Source organism: Leishmania infantum, chromosome 32 (genome assembly GCF_000002875.2).
Source record: "Leishmania infantum JPCM5 genome chromosome 32".
In the NCBI taxonomy this organism is placed as follows: domain Eukaryota; phylum Euglenozoa; class Kinetoplastea; order Trypanosomatida; family Trypanosomatidae; genus Leishmania; species Leishmania infantum.
Window position 1 is genome coordinate 1,126,504 of NC_009416.2, and position 20,381 is coordinate 1,146,884.

The window sequence follows — 20,381 nt, forward strand, 5'->3', positions numbered from 1 at the left end:
GTGCAAAGCAAAGAATACTGTGAAATTCCCAGCGAAGGTGATTCCTCGTTTTTTTTCAGAGACGCGGTCGAGCTCTTGCGCGCAGGCGGCCACAGGAGATGTAACGGAACCTGCAAGTGAAAGATATCGAAAGCGGAAAGGCGGACGGGAGACAGAAAACAGAAAAGAGTGATGAGAGGTTGCCGGAGGCGAAGCGAGGGGGTCTTTTAGACGTCTCTCTCAATGGAGAGCACGGGGGCAGCGTAATTTGAACCTCTCTCCCGCGGCGGCCACACATAAAGTGGCCCGACGAATGGTAATGAAGCGTATCGCTCTCGCCATTATAGGCGAAGCACACGAGGCCGCGTGCAAGGCGAGCCCACGTGACGATGCTCCCCTCCTATCTGTCACCAGCCAAGAATATCAGCACAACGTGTCGAGAATAAAATAAAGAGCCAGCGATGCAATGGTCTCCTCTCATGCGTACACGGAGTCTATGACGAACCGAGTCAATGCACTGGTGCAAGCACGAAAACAGTCACGCTTGGCCCACTACTCATAGCGGATGGACACTGTTTCCTTGTGGGCCTCCCCTGGTTTATTCTTTGGGGCGTGGAGGGGGGGGGAGAAGGAGTAGGAGGGTTATTGGTGGTTATTCTTACTGTTTGCATTTGATTACAGCGAGAGAGAGAGAGAGCGCGCACGTGCACCTTTGAGCGGATATGTATTCATAGCAAACACACCGACAAAGAGAGGAACATACAGACACACACGCATACGCACGAGTACCACGCAATCGGGAATAGAGCATGGGGGGATGTCGGTACATAGGTGTACCGCACAAGAAGAGGAAGAGACACAGACGGGAGCCATCTGAAAAAAAAAAAAAACAGAACGACGGAGGCGGTTCGAAAAGATGAAGTACATGGAATCACACACAGCAGCGGACAGGGAAAAGGAGCGGGTGCCTTTATGTGAGGTGGGTAAACCCCGCACATCACGAGTATACAAGCGCGACTAGATGAACGCATAAAAAGCTCTCTCACACGCGAGTAATTCGTGTGTATGTGTGTGTGTGTGTGCTTTCGTTCGGGGTTTCCTCCTCACCTCTTTGCGTTATGCATGTGCAAGTGTGGGTGTGGGTGTGTGCGTCAGTTTCTCCACATCCCCAAACAGACGAGGCCAAACAAAACACAAAACAAAAAATGGAAAGGGCAGTGCGATGCGTGTAGAGGCATGCACAACGTAGTCAAATGAATAAGCACAAAGATGTCAACGACAAGAGTAAATCTTGGAAAGGCATTCGACAGTGAGGCCTGATACGCCATGCAGCAACGGAAGAACACATGCACCTCCGTTTCTGCACAGGAACACGCACGCGCGCGCGCGCGAAATTCAGCCCAGCTTCTATAACCAAGCAAAGCCTTCACACCCCGTCTGTTACCTCTTCTCATACGCACACAGGCATTCTATGCATCCCCCGGAGAGCAACGAGAAGCGAAAACAACAAAAAGGTGTGCCAAACTTACCGTTCATCGACGTGTCTATTCCCTGTCATACAGCAGGGGTTCAACTGCGCTCTACCCGCCCGCCTCCGGCCCACCTTGCGTCGTGCAAAGCAGCCGTGGGCACGTGCTACAGCAATGCGCCGACTCAGTCACCCGAGCACGGCCCCTGCCTCGAATTCTGCCCACCCTCTCCGCCGGTTGCCTCACAGCGGTTCACATTATGCCGATCGCCACCTGATGCGCATCATCCTCGGGGTTGCTCAGACTCCCCACACCAGCAGGCAGTGTGAGGGCCGGAGGTGAGATGCATTTCCAGTCGCGCGGACACGCTGCCTATCACATGGATGGCACAGATGTGTTCACTGTCGCAGGCGGCTCCGACGCAACGCCATCCAGGACCCCACCGCCGGCACATCAGCAGTGATGCATGGCTCTGACATTCCCCTCTACGTCGTAGGCACCTGACCCTGTCACCACGAGAGGTGGCTCTGGCGCTAGCAGGAATTAGGGGGGGGGGGGCTGCTTGGCTTCTCCACACAGAGTTGAGGGTACGGGACCCTGACACCACACACCGAGGCGTCCTCACAACATCCGCTTAAGGTGACTAAATAAGAAAGCCGTAACGCGAAGAAACGCAAGACAATTACATGCAGACCCCCGCCCCCACCACACGCACACAACGCCGCCAGCACCGCACACAGTGGAGGCCCGCCGGTGACCGCCTCACATCTTCGCCTTGCGCCGCCGCCCCAGCAACGAGAAATATAAAGTACTAGGGGTTTACCTTATGTACAGCTCCAAGTGCCCCTCGCAGCGGATGCACCGCACTTTCAGCTTTTGTCTTATTCGGTTGGTTCCCAACTATCATCGCGGCTGTCCAGTAGCCTGAGCTGACGACAAAGACAGGCAACGCCTTTAGTGTGGCATTTGAAAGTACACGCCTGCACAATGACCCCGTTACGCCGCGAAGAACTAGCGACGATTTCCCGAGTTGCTGGACAGACTCATGATGCCGCGCAGGGCACAGTGCATGAACGGGAAAACAAGCAACATGCCGTCCACACGATCCAGAATGCCACCATGCCCTGGGATAATGAAGCCCGCATCCTTCACGCGCGCAGCACGCTTCAGCAGGGACTCTAGTAAATCCCCGCATACACCGAGCACTCCCATGATGGTGCCGAGGAGTAGCCACAGAGCGACGTTCTGGAACGCCGGGTCCACAACATTTGCCGCCGGCGCAGCACACAACTCCCGGTAAAACCAGAACATGAGGCCAGCAAAGCTGACCGCATTCATAATCACACCTGCCACGGCACCCTCCACTGACTTGTTCGGACTAATGGCGCGGTTAAGATGGTGCGGGCTGCGCAGCAGCATCCTCACGAGCCCATTCGCCTCCTTTAGCGGCCGCTTCCTCGGCTGGTTCGCCGCCCCCGTGGCTGGCGGCTCCTCGCCAGTCACATCGTAGATCTTCCCGTATCGCTCTCGCAGCATGGTGAGGCTGCGCCCCACCACCAGCGCGGCGATGTCGTTCGCGAAGTTGCCGATCAACGTTGAGGAAAGCCACGGCAGGCCGACGTCAGTGATGTGGTAGACAAAGAGCGGGGTAGCGATGCCAGCAATCCACACGATGCCAAAGATATCAAGGCAGAAATCAAGGAACTGCTCCGTTGGCTGCCGTTCTGCGATCATGTGCAGCTCCATCGAGAGAAAGTAGTCGCGCTGTGCCTTGGCCACCCGCTCCTTCTTCGCCACACTCTGGTCCGTCCGAGACAGGTCCGGCTCAGTCTTGCATGCTGCCGCGGCGGTGGGGGCGCCGCCGCCGTTACAAACGGCGCTGGCCGCCCCACGCGAGCTGTCCTGCGAGCCGGAGGATAACTGCTGGCTCAGCAGCTTCATTGCTTGCTCCACCTTGAGCTCCAGCCGATTATGCGCCGTCAGCGTCACAACGACGAAGACGACGAAGTAGAACTCGAGCGTGACAAGAAAAGTCTGCTCGCCACTGTATGCAGCAAGCGGCAGCAGCGCCCAGCCAAGGTGCTTCAGAACATTGTAGAGGGAGATGGGGGCCACTGGCAGGTCGTACTCTTCGGGGCAGAGTGGTACCCCTTCAATGCAAGGCGATGGCGGCGGCGGTCGAGCGACCAGGTCGGCCAGCATTGTGAGAGGCAGCATCGGCGATTGAGGCGCTGGCATCGCTGTATTCTCCATTGACATGAGCAGTGCGACCTTGAGGTGGCGCTTAACGCCGCTCCACTCGATGCCGCACATGAACGTGGCGAAGAAGGCGAGAAGTGCGGCGCAGCGCCCCGAATAGCCGCTGAAGGCGAGGACAGCTGGGCCAACGATGCAGATGGTCACCGTCCGCATCTGAATGTTGGTGAGACCGATCCGGTTGCGTGCCGGGCTCCCCTTTGCAGGTGGGCCCGCGGCCGTTCTGTAACCGTCCATTTCTTAGCTGGAAAAAGAAGCAGAAAGAATGGGAAGAAAGCGTGCTGCTGCACAGAGAGACCACTGTGGCCCCGGTGCGCAATACGCGAGCGCCAAAAAAAAAAGAAAACGAGCCAAGGAAAGGAAAGAAACAGTGAAAAAATGCGCACGTGTATTTAAAGCAGTGGGATCCACGAGCACCTCACGAGCACCTCTTGGGCATATATGTATGTTTCGCGAATAGATAATGTGAGGAGAAAGAGAGCAACACGGATAAACAAAACAACTTAGTGGGAAGGACTTGAGGGACACAAGGGAGGGGTGTATACATGTGCGCGACTCGTCAGTGCTACAACGGTGGCTGCGGTCTGTTATGCGGTTTCTACGAATCTTCCGTATTTGATCGTCTACTGGCATGAAAGTGAATCGATGATCTGAGCCTTTACTCTGTGACAACAGTGAACCCTTTACGTAGTCGTTGATTCGTGGGCGAGGAAGGGGGCGCGTGCGAGCCCGTTGCCAGAAGAGAAACGCCGCGACAGCGGTATGCAAGAGCGCCAAGATGAAGCCGAAAGGATCCGGTGGAAAGAGCGCGGCAGAGAGGAAAGGTGTGCAAGAAGAGTGAGCTGTCGCGCGCGATGTGAGAGGTGACGGGGTGGCATTCGAGGGCAAGTGGACGCCAAGCGCGTGTGTGTGCGTGTGTGTGTCTGCGTCTACGTAGGCACGGTGGGTCGCGCTTTCAGCGCACTTGCTTGAGCGTGCTCGTTTGAGCAATCGCCTTGACCAGTCGCGGGTCAGCCGCGCGGACACATCTTGCCGCTCGGGAAAAGCACTATAGCTTGCCTTCTCGATAACGACGGAGGGAAGCGAAGGAAACGTAGAAAGCGAGGCCCCGCTAGCGTAAGCAAGGAAGCGACAGAGAAAATACATGTACCGTCCTCGTTTTGCCGCCGTTCACGATGAAAGCGTGTGTCCTCAAAGCCCCGACGGAGGTTTGCGCCTTGCCGGCTCCGCTGCTGCCGCTGCTGCACACGGACATAATATCACCAGAGAAGAGCAAAGGCGAAGAGTGACATAATCGGTGGGAAACAGAGCGGATAACACAGGAGAAAGAAAGAGCACCCGCATAGAGAGGCACCAGCACGCATATATGCATCCATGGACTGGTGCAGCCTACCACCACCATCGTCATCAGAGGCAGCATCAGCAACAGCAAGCAGCAGGGAATGAAACACAAAAAGAAGGAAAGGGTAAAGAAGCAAACCAAATACAGGTAAGGAGACAGGCACACAACGCAAGCCCGCAAAAACATACACACACACACACATATATATACATACGCATGCTTGACAAAACGCGGGGAAAAGGGTAAACAGCAAAGTACAGAAAGCCCATGGTGATCAAGCGAGCATCCGGTGGAAAGGGGTATGAGGGGAAGAAGAAAGCGAGCCACACAATTGTGGAGGAATGGCAGCCTCCCACCTGCAGAAACAGCAGCGACAGTGGAGAGATGAGCCGCTCTCCAGAGGCTGCGAAGATTTTCGACAAAAAGAGTGGGGAGTTTGTTCTTGCAGAGCCTGCCGAGTAAGTCCATGCGGACATCGCTGTATTGGAGCATTTAGACGCAGCACACCAGAAAACAAAAAGGCGTGGTGCCTCCTTATCCGCCCCCCTCACACTACCTTGGCTTCCGATTCGTCGAACTTGAGATCCGTCGTGCCTGGCGCCACCCCCCGCTCTCCATCTGTTCTTGGGTTGCGCCTCTTTCCCGTTCCGCCACCCCGCTGCCACAGCCAGCCATTCACGCAACGCGGGTCCTCTTTCAAAAGAAAAGGATCGTGAAGTAGTGGTACGCCAAGGCAATGATCGCCGCCCAGAGAATGGAAGCACTTGTGATGCTGCCGCCGTGCACCACGCGCCACAGGCGTCGCTCACCACGATGCCACTTGCCAAAGACGGACACGTGAAAGAGCAACTTCATCACACCCCAGTGAATCTCCCCTTCAGAGTTGAGGCTCTCGCCGGGCACAGCGTCATCGGATGCGGGAGCGGTCGTTGGCCTGTTCGTGGCAGCGGGGGGACTTGTGGATGCAGCTGCACTTCCACTGTTAGCTGCCTCCTTCGCGGGTGATTTCGGCGCGGAGACAGAGCTACTCGGCTTTCCCTGGCTACCCACACCACACGCCTCCAGGACGAAGCCCACAAAAGAGAAGGAGCTGTGGTGCTGCAGCACGACATCGGGCGAGTTGATGCTGCCGTCAGCGCTGCCACGGAAGAGGCGGATGGTTGCATTAAGGTTCCTGTTGTAGAAACGAGCTGTCTCTGCGTCCAGCAGTTCGTACTCCTCCCCATCTTCTTCGCCACTGCTGCTCATGCCGGGAGCTGACCGGATGCCGTCCGCATCGTCGCTGTGGTACTCGGACGTGTACCGACGCTTCACGCTCGACGTCGGGGGAGTGGGCAACGATGCTTTACTTGCGGCACCGCCTGCAGTCGATGCTCTCTGCATCGATGCAGTGGAGACCTCTGTCGGTTGCAGCAGCTCCTGCAAGCGCTCCCACAACACTGCAGCGGCTTGCTTACCGCCCTGAGTGGTTAACCCGCACGGCGTGCGACGGGTCCGACGTCCGCGACTCTCCATCAGCAGCGGCTTAAGATCCCAAATGCGGACGCACTGCGTGTGCGCGTGGCCGGAAGCTGGTGCGCTAGCCGCTGACCTTGGACGCCCCGTGCGCCGCGGTGGGCGTGCACTACAGTGTGGAGGGAACACCGGACTTGTCGTCCTGCACCGTAGCCGCGACCCTGCACTCGCATCGGATGGCGACGTCACGGCTGTGTCTGAAGCCGAGGCATCGCTTGCCATTGGCATCCCCGGCAGTTGTGACCGCGTAGAGGAGTGCAGAGAGGTCGTCATGGGGAGCGCGGACAGGTCCACTCGGCTCCCCAAGTGCGGGGCCTCTTGCAGCAGCGAGGCGGTGTGCTGCTCCTGCCCTTCTTCACGCAGCACGCGATCCAGCACCGATATGAGCTTTTCCTCCCGGACGTAGTAGGACGACTCGAACGTGTACAGCCGCGACCCTTCAGCGTTGCTGATGGCCACGTGACCCACCAGTGGAAACAGCCACGACACAAACGGGGCCGGGAAGAAGAAGACGCAGCAGCCGAAGTGCTGCAGCTCCACCGCCGTCCGCGAGGGCAGTCGCAGTCGCCTCGCCAGCGGAGACGGTGGTGTACCAGAGGTATGCAGGACTGGCAGGCCTCCCAGCGACTCGGCCGTCGCTGTCGCAAGTGATGGGGATAGGGCCGGCGGGCTTGAGGTCCCACTTCCATTGGTGGCGTCGTCGCTGTCGTCGTGAGACCTATGTGCCTGAGCGGGTACGACTGAGTCGGTAGACACCGCACTTGCAGCAGGAGCGCGTGTGGCTGCTGCCACTTCGCCAGGGGGACTGCGCGTAGTGGAACTCGTGGGCTGCGCCGATGGAGCGCGAGCTTTCGCAGAGAGGAGTAGAGCTTCGGAAAGGGAAGCCTTTGACGAGAAGTGGGGTGCAGTTTCGCTGCTTCCCAGCTCGAGGCGAGACGAGTTTGGCGAGGGACCTGGTTTCATGGACCTCCGCCGCACAAGAGCCTGCACGAGTGCACCACTCCCCTTCGCCCTCGATGCAGCGGCGTCGGCAGGCATGGCCGACTGCAGCTGTTCATGCATATCTGGATTTGTGTTTGTTGTGGGATTCGTATCAGCAACTTCACCAGTGTCGTTTGCGGCGTGCTGGGATGCGTTCTGGAAGCCGTCGCTTGTCCGCTGACGGTGGCCGTAGTCCAACGTGAGCGCTGGCAAGGGCGACGGTGTCGGCGCAGCCTCTGACGGATTCGCTGGAGATTGCTCGTCGGCCTCGTCGTCGGCGTCTAGACTTGTGGAGGTGGAACTACGGCGATCCAGCCACGGGGACGTCGGGCGCGTCGACGAGGAGGAGTTGCGATCGCAGCTTCGCGGCACCACTGCGCCCTCGTCAGGAAAGGAAGAAGCGCACGGGCTCGTGGGTGGACTCGACGCAGCGGCCGCCGCGTCTACCCTGCTCGACGAGCCCGCTCCATGGCTGCTCAGGGACTTGTCCTCTCTGTGATCAGAAGAGGAAAGCATCGCGGCCGTACGCAACACACACACACACACACCGCAGCCCCCCCCCACCACAAGGAAGTTAGGTGTAACAGGAAGGCGCAGTCAAATGATAGAAAAGCGCACAAGCTCGAGGCAACACAACCACAAATGGAAACGAAATATAAAAAACGACCTGCTCACCAACGAAACGAACAAAGACAAAAAGGGGGAGGGCGGCCTACACTCAGGAGACAAGCAAAAGGAAAGAAAGGGGAGGAAGAACGGTGGAGGGAGGAGAGGGGAGGGGGGGAGGAAAGGGAGACAATGCAGAACCGACACTTTTCACACACACGCACAAAGAAAAAAAAGGGTGAAAAAAGAGAGAACGGAATGCCACACTTATACAATCCAGCGAAACGAGCAAAATATACTGAAATAAGAAAATGAACACACCTGATGTTTGCAGAGCCAAGACGCTACCCTGCAGGTGGGGAGATGAGCCCGGAAGACACACCTGACCCAAGATCAACACGCTATGGTGTGTCTCTCAATACACGCACAGAAACAGACTGTAGCGCTACAAGCATACACACACAAACACACACACACCTATGTCCTTTTTAAATGGGCAAACAGAGCTCGAGAGAGACACACGCGCAAGCACGTACGAGAAAGTGTAAAGCAAGGAGGAAGAGGAGGTCACGCAAGAAAGCGAAACGAGACAGCAAAAAAAAAGTGGCTTTATCGGGTACTTGCGTACTCAATCAGCTGACTTGAAAATAGGCTCACCTACAAATGAAGGTGCCTTTCTATTTTCAGGTGTGCGCGTGTACGAAGGCAGCGCACACCTGTGTGTGTATTAGCGATCTCTTTGCGTTCAGCCCTCTCCTCCTTTTCGTTGCCACTTCGTCCGCTTGGATGGCGAAACAAGGAGACGGTGAGAAAAACAAAATCAAGTATATATATATATATATGTGTGTGCGAGCTGTGAAGCAAAAAGAAAACGCCGACGAATGAGAGGAGCACTCCGGCAACGAAGCGATCACAGCGAAAGCTTGAGCGGAAGAGGAGGGGCGAGTAAGAGAAAAAAGGCCGCGCAACACAAGCGGAAGAAAAAAAAACAAAGAAACCAAAGTCGCGCAAATCCAACCGACCGCAGATGCACACAAACACGGAGAGAGAGGGACGGGAGAGAGGAGACAGAGAGAACGGGTGCACCTTAGACGGAGGCGACGAAATAGAGAGTGCGAGACACAGAGGCGGCGACAATTCCAATGCGCTGTGCTGAGCTCGTGTGCGGGTCCTCTGTGTTTTTTTTTTCTTATTTTGTTTAATCGCTCTTGCTCTCTGTCTATGTTGATCGCACGGCCTCACGCTCGCACCGTCCGTAGCCTCTATTTGTCACTTCCGATTGAGCCCTCTTCGCACGCTGTCCCGTCTTTTACTTAGTTCAGTTAGCTGTATATCAAAAGAGTAAGATAAACAAAAAGACGGAGGAAACAACAAAGAAGAGAGAGGGAGAGACGAGCCCCGTAGTCTACAGCACTAAAAAAAAGTAAACAAGGTAAAGTGGAAAGAAAAATAAAATGTGGGAGCGGAGCGCTGTCTGTGTGCGTGTGCGTGCTGGTGTCTTCTTTTTGCCACAGAGCGAGAGTAAAAGGAGGAAAATACGCAGCGGCACTGAGAAAAAAAAGAGACGACGTGATGAACGTATGTGTGGGCCGGGGGTGCTGATGCGTTGATGCTCGCCTTTCTGCACTAGCCACTCCAACAGCACACCCACCACGTCACGATGACCTCTACACTGCCTTGAGCTGAGCTGCCAGTTCTACTTTTTTTTTCGACTTTCCCTTTGTTCTCGCAGCTCTTGCAGCCCCCTCTTTTAGTTCTAAGTCGCCTGCGTGACGGTGGATATGCGGGAGCAGACAAGAGGGAGATCACACAGACACAAACACACAAAAAAATGAAAAAAAAATGAGTACAACAGAAACGTGCGCCTGTGTTCACGCCGTCGTTATTCTTTTCGCGTGTGTGCTCTCCTCCTGCTTCCGCTGAGCCCCTCCCCCTACGTGGTAGGTGCTCGTACCGTTACGGATGCTTCACTACTTCGCAGGCCGCTGGCACCAAGACACAAGAACGAACGAACAGAAAAAAAACGCCTGAGAAAAAGAAGTAGAACAGGTAAGCAACGAGAGAAAGATAGCGCTGCATGCACGGACGCGAACGAACACACAAACAAGCGGAGGCCGCGGCTACCTCGCTATCTATGTCAATGGCGTCGCTCGAGAAAGTGGAGAAGGCAACCGGAAGCGAATAGCGATGCGCGCGTATGTAATCTGGATGTGGCTGGAGGGAGAGTAGAAAGCTGTGGGCGCGCGTCTGCGTCTCTTTTAGTGCGTTTCTGGCCAGACGGGAGAGAAACCGTCAAAAAAGGAAGAGTAAGCACAGAGATGATCAGCGAATGGTAGGCAAGATGACGAAGAGCGGCGGTGGGACAGAGACGAAACTCTGGCTGGACGTGCTCCTGAGGAGCCGGAAAGGCAGCAGAAGGGGGTGGATGGGGAAGCCGCAGCGCAGAAAACAGAGACAACCAAAGAAAAAATGAGAGAGAGGGAGGCAGCTCAGATCACGAAAGCCCACGAACCGCACGCGCACGAAAAAAAAACTACAAGAAAATGATAACAAAGAACGAAAGAAGCGCCCACCGCAGCCGTGGCGCAAAACAACAGTGAGTCGACCAAGCTCCCGTCGGTGAGGTTGGGTGGGCGCGAGACAGAGGGGAGCGGCGGGTTGAATTGCGAACGAAATTAGAAGAGAGCACTGATAAAACACTGATACAAAAAGATAAAGACAGTGAAGCAGAATGACCAAGTTGAAAAGGAGTCAGCAGCAGCAGTAGTTGAGAGGTAGTAAGTCAAAGAGCAGTGACTCGTGCGTGCGTTTTCGTGTGTGTGTGTGTGTGTGTGTGTGTCGTCGACGAGAACGACACAAGTACCGCTCGACAAACAGGTCGAGGGAAGAGGGGGGCCGAAGACAGCGAGACCCCGTGTGTTCTGTGGGCGCCTCTCGTCCGTCGCTGTATGGCGGTGCGGTATAGGCACAGACACAAGCGCAGATATGCTGCCTCTTTTGCTATCTGCGCAAAATGAAAATAAAAAACGAAGGACAGAAAGAGAAAGCGGGAAGAGGAGGGCACTCACCGCAGACGGTCAAACATGCAGCAAGATCAAAGAAGAAAAAGTGCGAATATCAAGGCGGAGAACGACGTGGTTTTGTTTTCGTATGCGTATGCATGTGCGTCCGCGGAGGGGATTTATACGCGTGTGCGAAGGAGTGTGCCTGTATGCGTGCACAGAGCGAGCCTTTTATTGCTTGTTAAGTAGATTGGTGAGGGGGAGAGGGAGGAGGAGGAGGGTGCTTACGTATCCCGCACACTACCTGTGTTTGAGCAGTACGTCCAGGAGGAAGGTGTGTGTGTGTGTGTGTGTGCGTCATGGTGGAAGAGGGAGAGAGGGCGAAAGTGAGCAATGAAAAGCCGCCAGAATATGGCGAGGAAAGAGAAAGCATATATTTGTGCAGGTGTAGGTGGGCAAGGAAACAAAAATCACTCGTCGCTTGTGGAAGGCATGCGATCAGCTGAGGATGCAAGCTCCACTCTGAAGTGTAGAAGGGATGGCACAACTGCAAACACACATACGAGAGAGGGCGCGACAAGCACCTGCCCCGTTTGCAAGACGCAGTCTCTGTTATTCTTACTTTTGTTTCGATGGCGCCCCTTCCGCCCTCTGCCAACACAAGCTTCCGCTCTCTATTGAAGATGGAAGCAGGCGCAAGGAAGACCAGCTCCCGATGCCTCGAGCGAGGGTGCAACTCCGCTACCAAACGTGCTCTCGTCCTCACTTCCAGTGGAACCGCTCCGCACCTCGCCTTAGTGTCTTGCCACACACGCGCACACATACTCACACACGTGGCTGCGAGCACATGTGCATGTGCGCCTGCCTGCTCAAACGAGGCAAACAGTGAAAACAAAAAGATGTCGAGGCTCACACGAGCATGAGCAGAACAACGAAAAGCAGAACCAGGCCATCCTCAAAAGGCATCGCTCGGGTTGCATAGCTGCCCATGTGCCCGGCACCGCAAGTCGCGCAAGTGTCGCCAAGAAAAAACAAAAAACAGTGCACGTACGAGCTGCAAGAGAAGAGCTGGAGTGTGGTCACCTCCTTTTCCGCTATGCTCACACCTTGCTACAATAGGGACACCTGGGACCCATCCCCTGGTCCGTACCGCTGCCGCCGCCGTCCTCGGTGCGGGAATCCGAGGTCGTGGCACCGGCGACCTCTGTTGAGGGACGATAAATAACCGCCATGCATGAAGGGCACAACCAGCCCAGGTAGGAGGCGTGCTCGTCGTCCTTCGCGCCAAAGGAAACGGCGGTATCAGCTTTTTCCGTCGTCGCTTTCTCGAAATCCGCCGTTGAGCTCTCTGCCAAAGCAGCATCCACCGCGCGACGTTTTCGCAGAGGCGTCTGCGGCAGCATAGTAGGCCCCACGACGTACTGGGAAGCAATACGGTCCCGCCTCTGACGGGGCCGGTTGCCGATGAGCGAGACGGCAGCACTCGCACCATCCAGCAGGTGGCCGAGGTCATGCAAGCTGAACCGGCCAGCGCAGAAGCCACCGAGGCTGGAGGCTAGCGCCACGAGGCGGTTCTCTGTCGAGTCGGTGTGCAGCACGGCTTCACCGAAGCACGACACAGTCACGCCCATCTTGCTCGCTGTCACAGCTGTCATGGCGAGAGCGCACTCCGCACTGTACGGCGGCACGGCAGCTGCCTTCGCGTCGCTGAACACAAGAACGCTTCCAGCACTGCGCGGCGGAGGTGCAGAATTCACGGCATCGCTGCTGGAGGAGTCCCCGGCAGCCGCTTCGCCAGGTGCCTCTCCGGCCTCGCCGTCTGCCTCATCCCTATCCGCCGCCCGAAAAGCGCTGCTGGGGTGCGCGCGCAGATAGCAGAGCGAGGCCAGTAGTGCCCCCGCCAGAGAGCTCCACATGCTCGTGGCATCGGAAGACGGCGACGCAGATGCCGAGGGTGCAGGGGAAGTCTCACTGAACCCCTTCACGGATGATGCGTCCGCCTTTGCACCAGCGGTTGGCACGGTGCTGTTGTGTTCCTGTACTGCACTCAGTATCGCCTGCTGAAGAATTTGCGGAGAGCGCAAACGAAAAAGCTGCGCAAAGGCGACGGTCCTCTCTGCGGTGTCACCCCCCCTCCACCCGCCCCCACCGTCCTCATCGGGTGAGAACACCGGCCCTGTCGCATCTGACAAGACGGGGTAGGTAGCCCCCACTCGATCCAAGGCATGGTTGCGGTCTGGCACCGCCGAAGAGTACACGCATTTGACGCCTCTGTGCGGGTCCGCAAAGAAGACGGCAATGGATGGAATGAAGTCAGGTGCGCCGGCGCGCAAGCTGCACTGCAGCGCATGCACACAACGCAGCGCGTTGCCGACTAAATCGTCCGTGTAGTAGCCATTGCTGGAGTGGAGAACGCACACGTACGAGGATGGCATGGCGGTGCAGCGGAAAAAAAAAAGAAATAAACGTGCGGAAGCGGAGAGAAGATGCGCCCTTCAACAGTAAATGAAGTAACACTTGCGGATGTGAGACAAGCGAACGCCACGGTGCAGTGGATGGTAAGCTCCCTCAACGCATGTGAGTTTGGAAGAGGTGTCTACAGGCGCTGTGTCGGCCCCGTGCATCCATGTTGCGCAGTGAAGCTAGCGATGGAGCGGCCCGGCAGGTTCGGAGAAAGCGAAAGAGGCACACGAATAAGCACAAACGCGCGGTCGCAGGCATTCACACGTGAATGAGAACGAGCCGGGGAGGTGGAGACGGAGAGAAGCGAAGGTAGAGGACGGACGTGATGCGGCGGGGGAAAGATGGAAGGCGCAAAAGAAAAAAGAGGGGAAAAAGGAAATTCACATCGAAGAAGAGGGAAGCGGACCCCACCTCCCAGCGGTTGCGTGTCGCGACTGCTTGGATGCATTCCACTTTGCCCATAATGACTTCCTTTGCTGGTGTTGCTGTTTGGATATCGTCTTTGTTACTTCTGATGTCTGATCTGTGGACTCGTCACGCAGACACGGACACATACATGCACGCAGTAAAGGGAAAACAAAAAGGCAAGCATAGCAATAAGGCCACGAGGAGCGTGTCGTGAGAAGACGAGTAAAGGAAAGCGGAGATAGGGAAGTGAGCCGTCGTAGCGATAGATGATGATGATGAGAGCCGTAGGGCGAGAGAGCCAGTAACAGGACCGAAGCGAGACGACAGAACAAAAAAAAAACAAAAAGAGAAGGAAAAGTGTGGCCCTCGTAGAGAGAAAAGGAGGATGCAGAGGGTGGGAAAGGGTGGGAGAAGCCTGTGCAGTGCTCAGCACCCTCGCCTACCGCAGGTCACTTATCCGCTCGCGAAGAGCCTGCTTCCCCTTGAGGATCATCTTCTCGCGAAGGTCGTCCAGGGGGCAGATGGAGTCGTACTCGCGAACCGCCTCGTCGAACATTGCCGTGTCCTCGCCTTGGATCGCTGCAATCACGTCCGTCACAAACATGTGCTCGCGTGTGTTCATGTTGAACTGCGTGTCCAGCTCCTGGTACTCCTGAAAGCGCTCCTCGAGCACGTCTACATCCTCCATAAGGCTCTCCGGCGTCATGAGGGCCAGCTGGCACAAGAGAGTCGTAAAGAACAGCTTGCGTGCGTTGCCGCGCGCCACACGGTCCTCCAGCGCCTCGCGGGCAAGATGGTCGTAGATCTGCTGCGCCCCGGCGTAGTCGCCAGAGCGCGCCTTCATGTCCGCCATCTTGAGCACGATCTCCGAGGCCGTCACCTTTGCACCTTGATTGCGGAAGTAGCGCACGGCCTGTTGCAGCCACCGCATCGCCTCGTCGCCCATGGTTATGTCGCCCAGCGCAGCGCACGCCTTGGCTGCGTTTGTGTACTTCTGAGCCTTGTCATACATGTCCACCACGTCTCTGAGCAGGGCTGCTGCTGACTTTGCATCGCCGGCCTTGACGAATGCCTTTGCTGCCTCCTCCATCTCCACCGCCTGGTCACTCTCGCTCTTGTTCTTGAGGGACATTTCAGAGGCGCGCTTGTACGCCTGGGCCACCTTCGCGAAATTGCCAGCGGCCTTGTACTGCGTGGCAGCCTGCAGGAACGTGTCGTGCGCCTCATCAACTTTCGTGTCGCTCGACGAGAACCACGAGCGCTTCTTCAGCTGTTTCTCCGCCTCCGCCATCAAGGCATCACCGCGCTCCTCCATCTTGTCAGGCGTGCCTTATAGTCTTGACGGTGTCTTGTGAGACTGTGAGCGAATGGAGACGTTCTATGCCCGGCAAGTTGCGAAGGGTGACGTATGTGTGTGTTTGTGCGTGTGGTTGAACGTGGGTATGTGCGAATCCAGTGTGCGTCACAGAATGTTCCACGCACATGCAAATTATAAACAACTCAGACGCATCGTTAGGGGTAGCGTGTCAAACACAGAGAAAACGAGACAACCAATGACCATGTGACCACGGTGCAGCACAAGACACAATTTGCCGCGAATGTCCAGAGCAGATTTAGCGCGCGTATGCATACATCAACGACGAAAAAGAGGAGAGAATAACAAGGTATCTAGAGTTGATCTGCTGACGCGAACAAAAAAACCCGGGTCATTAACAGCAAGAGCTCTTGACCTTACATGCAACAGAGGCAGCGAGTGGCGATTTCACAGAACGGCCATGCACACAAGCCAGTCATCGCACCACTGCTGTCTGATGCAACCGTTGCATCACACACGATGCCGCGTGTGCGTGTCTGTGTGTGCGTGTGTCCGTCGAGCTGGCGACTGGCGACTCACGAAAACCGGGCACAAATGGATGTGCTTTGAAGAGACTTCATATGTCTCTCGCGCACCGTCTTTCCGCACGCACACCTCGACAGCCCTGATTATCCCACCCACAGCCGCTAACAAGACAAGCGCCAAGGGTGTGGTCATCAAGAAGCAGGGGAGTGCACGCACAGGGGGGCGGCAGAAGGTGGAGGCGGCAGTCCCTTGCCAGCAAAGAAGGGAGTCCCAAGGAGCCGATTCGGTTTGCGGCGCGTTGGTGTCGTTCGCCTCTTTGTTTTGTGTGTGTGTGTGTGTGTGTGTTACGTTGACAAGAGCAAATTGAATACATACGAAAGAGAACCAAACCGAGAGACAAAGAAATACACGAGAGACGAAAAGGAGGAGAAAGGCCCGGGAATGGGGGGAAGAGGAGGCGGAGACGGACAACAGAGAACAGGGATGGGGCGTGAACTATACATGATATGTGTGTGCGCGCTACTCAGCTAACATACGGTTGCGAGTCATTTGCGTCCCCGGAGAGAAGTGAGGAGGGGAAAACGAAAAAGAAAATAAGGCAACAGAAAAGAGCGTGGGTCAAGGACAATAATGCAAAACCAAACGCGACAACAAGACACACAAACGTGACAGATAGAGGGGTGGAGAAGAGAGAAGGAACAACAACGGCCTGCGTGAGCCTCTGTGTGGATGACGTGGGGGCAGTGGTGGTGGTAGTGGTGGCTATGGGTGAAGAGAAGCAGAGTGAAAACAAAAAAATGAAAGCGAACGAGAGAAAAAACGAACACTCCCCAAAGCCAGCCTATACTCACCCGAAGCCACCGCCAGACGCTTTCTGTAGCAACATAGAAACGCCCAAAGACAACCACAGAACTGCTTTGTTGCCGTTGTTGCCGTCTTGTCCGTCTGTTTGCTTGCTTTTTGTGATACAAGCACCCACGAAAATGAAGTCGAGAGATGCACGCAAGTCAGACGCAGAAGAAAATGTTCAAAAAAAAAACAGAAAGAGAGCAACAGAAGCGGCGCCCATGCAAAAGCCGCGTCCACACACGCACACACATACAAGAAAAGATTTCCTTCATGAAGTCTGTCCCTTTCATAGTTACGTGTATGAGCACGGGTATTGCAGTGGCTCTCTCCTCGCTCTCGCTTGATGCATCGCCCCCTCTCCAAGCTCCTCCGTTTCTAGTTTCTTTTCTTGTGCTGCGTACCGTCTCCCTTCATTTCACTGTGTGTGTGTGTGCGCGCGCGCGTTTGGATCTGCCGACGCGGCTCCTCTCTTCCCTTCAGTGTTGTGTGTGTGTGTGCATGACGCGACGGATGTGGCATTTAAGTGTGACCATGTGCGTTTGCATGTGAATGTTTATGTCGCTGAGTGACGCGGACTATCATTGAGTTCCCCCCCCCACACACACGCCTGCTAGCCTCCCCGGCATACCCCGCCTCTTTCAAACCTCCTTTTGAAGCGTTCAACTGTGGAGCTCTACATCACATGATAAAGAAATGGAAAGCGCTCAGAGGGGGTGCTGGCAGACGTGAAATGAGCTGTGGTGCGCGCAAGAAAGAGAAGCAGGAAGCGGTGCGAAAAGCTAACGCGTCCATCGCCGTGCACTGTGTGTGTGTACGTGTGTGTGTTTCGCTGGGCACTTTGCCTCCGGCACCAAGATCGCACCTGCACGCACACACGAGGGCGGCGTTACGCTCTTGCTCCCCAGCATATCCATCTCTCTGCTTTCACCTGGCTGTGGCTGCCGTGTTGCTGGCATGCTGTCACCTACTTGGCCTTCTGAGCTGCGTCCTTCTTCTTGCGCTGGTTGCGCTCCTCACGCTCACGCATCGTAGCCAGGCGGGCCTCCATCTGCTTACGGATGTCCTCGTGCGAGACGATGTGATCGTCATCCTGGTCAGCGTAGAGGTTACTGTCGCGATCTGTCGTCCCGCCAGCCAGACTGGCGCTGGGCAGCTCCATCATACGCACAAGATCGCGTGCCGATACGGCGCTATGGGCTGTCTGGGGGGCAATCGGCATTATGGGGCTCTCCTCCACCTCCCAGTCTTCTGCCATCTGCATAGTTTCGCCGTGTGGGGAGTCTGTCGTGTTGGCAGTTAATGCATTGTCTTCCTCCTCCAAATTCTGCACAGTCTCCTTCGGAGACTGAAGATCTCGGGTGACGCGAGAAGACGACGCCACCGAGGTGCGCGAGTTCGCGGAAAACTGGTGGTGGCGCTGAAAGGCAATCAAGATGTGCGTGGCGCGCTCCTCAATAGTGCCGAGGAACTGCTTCATGTTGGCCTCTGTGCACCTCTCCTCACCCTCCACAGCGCCATCGGCCATTTGCGGGCACCCGATGTGCGCATACACATCCTCAGCCGTGGCTGCGGTACGCTGCACGGCGTCGCGCAACTGCACAGTCGCGTAGTTCATCTCATCTAGCTTGGACTCGGTGCCTGCCAGCTCCTCCTCGAGCCCCTTGATGAGAGCGCGGTGCTGACGCTCGCTGTCGTCCTCCTCGCTCAGAAGACGCTGAAGGTCGCGGATGCTGTCCTTCAGCGCCTCCTTCTTGGCAGACAGCTCGTTGACGTACTTGTACATGGAGAAGTTCAGGTCGCCTGTGTGCAAGTACTTTGCGCGCAACTCGTCGATATCGTCTGTCTGCAGGTCGTCCTTGATCTGAGCAAGAATGCTTGTTATGGTGGCGGACTCTCTCTCCACACACAGCAATGTGTGTGTGTCGTCCTCGTCGTCCTCCCCACCCGTCGTGGAGACCGGCTCTTCGCCGTTGCCGGGCACCGACGCGCCAATCGCTCGCCGGGAGGTGACCACTTCTTCCTGAGCGCGGGCAGCTTTCGTGTCGCCCATGCGCTCGTCAAAATCGTACTCGCGCGCCTCCAGCTCGAGCTGCATCTCCGTCTGCTCATCGCGCATGGCCTTGATGTCCATCATGGCGGTGTCCAGGTCGCGCAGCTGATTGGTGTAGGCCTGGCGCTGCTCGGCCAGCGCGGCGCGCAACCGCTCCACCTCGCGCAGCTGCGCGTCGCGATCGTCCATATCCCTGTTCGACTTCTCAATGTGCTCGGCCATGAGGCGCTTCTTCGTCTTCAAATCGTCCTCCATGCGCTTGTGCACGCGCAGGAACACGCGACGCTCCTCTCGAATGACGTCGATGCGGTCGCGCAGCTCTTTGTTATACGACAGAGCATCGTTGAACTGACCTAACGTTTGATCCAGTCGGCTCTCCAGAATGTCGACCTGGCGCTGCACCGCCGCTGCCTGTTCCTTCTCTACATTGATGCCGCCCTTCATCTTGCGGCTTTGGAGGAGGTCGATGCGGGCCAGCTGGTACCGCTTCGTCAGATCATTTTTGCGCATCTTCTCAAACTGGTAGCGGCGCTCCAGACCTTCAACATCGCTCTGCAACGACGCCAGCTTATCCGCCTTGACATAGTCGTAATGCGTGCCAGAGAGAGCACTGATCTCCTTCTTGATTTGGTCGTTCTCTTCGGTTATATGCAGGATCTGTTCTTGCTGACGCGCGCCCTGGTCCTGTGCAGCGAGGATGCCATCCGCTATCTGCGAGTGGCGCAGAGTGTCGGACACTGCGCCCTTCTTTTTGGCGGCCACCACTGACATGACCAAGTCCGCCAATGTACGTTAGGATGATCCTGTCGACCAACGAAATGGAGGGAGGAAGAGGAGGCAGCGGCGAGAGGTACAATGCCTCCGCAAGGGTGTCGTTTTTCGCTGGACCTGAGGATGGCGTGCTCTGTTCTGCACTGCCCCCCGCCTTCAAGAAGTTGAAAGAGAATGTGAAGTGCAGGACGCAGATGTGATATGCTGAGAGAGGGGGAGGAGACCGCCGTGCCGGAGAAGAGCACGAGAGAAAAAAATAAAAAAAACGTCAGACAACTGGACCTAGCGGCAGAAAAGGACAGCCCGGAGCAATGAAGTCAGCGAAGTGCAAGCGGGGCGGAGAAAAACACGGCTGGCCGTCCTGACTTCGTAGATTCGTGGCATTGATGACAGTTGCACGGAAACGGGTGCGCGCGCAATGGGGTGGTAGGCGCACGTACGTGTGTGCGTGTGTGTGTGAAGGGGGGCGTTGGGGACGAGTAAGAAAAGAAAAATAGGAAAGGAAGATGAGATTGCAGTAAAGCGAAAAGACACGTAGAGTGTGGTGGTATGTGCACAGTGCAAACTATGTGTGGAACGGAGGACTGCAGACGCAGAGAGAGGTCACGGTGCTCACACATTCCTCTCTGCTGTTGCAAGAGTTTCTTACGCCCTTCTCAGCTGACGTCATCGCCTAGGAAGTGCCGCAAGGAGAAAGCTACCCCACTCGGAAACAGAAGCATGGCACCGCGAGCTCGAGATTATTACTCGAAGGCCCTCACCGCAGCATCACAACGAATGACAGCACACTGTGTTCTATTTTGCTTTTCCTTGTTTCTCTGCGCAAAGAGGGAGTAAGAAACAGCGTACA

The 20,381-nt window shown here is 56.1% G+C and overlaps 5 protein-coding genes across 5 annotated transcripts; all 5 read right to left on the reverse strand.

The window, feature by feature from the left end:
* Positions 1–2,459: 2,459 nt before the first annotated feature.
* On the reverse strand, positions 2,460–3,941 carry LINJ_32_3010 (phosphatidate cytidylyltransferase-like protein; the record flags this gene model as incomplete). Its single annotated transcript, XM_003392675.1, has 1 exon — positions 2,460–3,941. One exon carries the CDS (start codon positions 3,939–3,941, stop codon positions 2,460–2,462), a length of 1,482 nt encoding a protein of 493 aa, XP_003392723.1.
* A 1,801-nt stretch (positions 3,942–5,742) lies between these two features.
* LINJ_32_3020 (hypothetical protein, unknown function) lies at positions 5,743–7,524 on the reverse strand (the record flags this gene model as incomplete). The annotated part of the gene is made up of 1 exon (XM_001467940.1): positions 5,743–7,524. One exon carries the CDS (start codon positions 7,522–7,524, stop codon positions 5,743–5,745), a length of 1,782 nt encoding a protein of 593 aa, XP_001467977.1.
* A 4,726-nt stretch (positions 7,525–12,250) lies between these two features.
* Positions 12,251–13,585, reverse strand: LINJ_32_3030 (conserved hypothetical protein; the record flags this gene model as incomplete). The annotated part of the gene is made up of 1 exon (XM_001467941.1): positions 12,251–13,585. One exon carries the CDS (start codon positions 13,583–13,585, stop codon positions 12,251–12,253), a length of 1,335 nt encoding a protein of 444 aa, XP_001467978.1.
* Positions 13,586–14,460: 875 nt separating this feature from the next.
* On the reverse strand, positions 14,461–15,336 carry LINJ_32_3040 (conserved hypothetical protein; the record flags this gene model as incomplete). Its single annotated transcript, XM_001467942.1, has 1 exon — positions 14,461–15,336. One exon carries the CDS (start codon positions 15,334–15,336, stop codon positions 14,461–14,463), a length of 876 nt encoding a protein of 291 aa, XP_001467979.1.
* A 2,338-nt stretch (positions 15,337–17,674) lies between these two features.
* DC2 (outer dynein arm docking complex protein) lies at positions 17,675–19,531 on the reverse strand (the record flags this gene model as incomplete). The annotated part of the gene is made up of 1 exon (XM_001467943.1): positions 17,675–19,531. One exon carries the CDS (start codon positions 19,529–19,531, stop codon positions 17,675–17,677), a length of 1,857 nt encoding a protein of 618 aa, XP_001467980.1.
* Between the last annotated feature and the right edge of the window lie 850 nt (positions 19,532–20,381).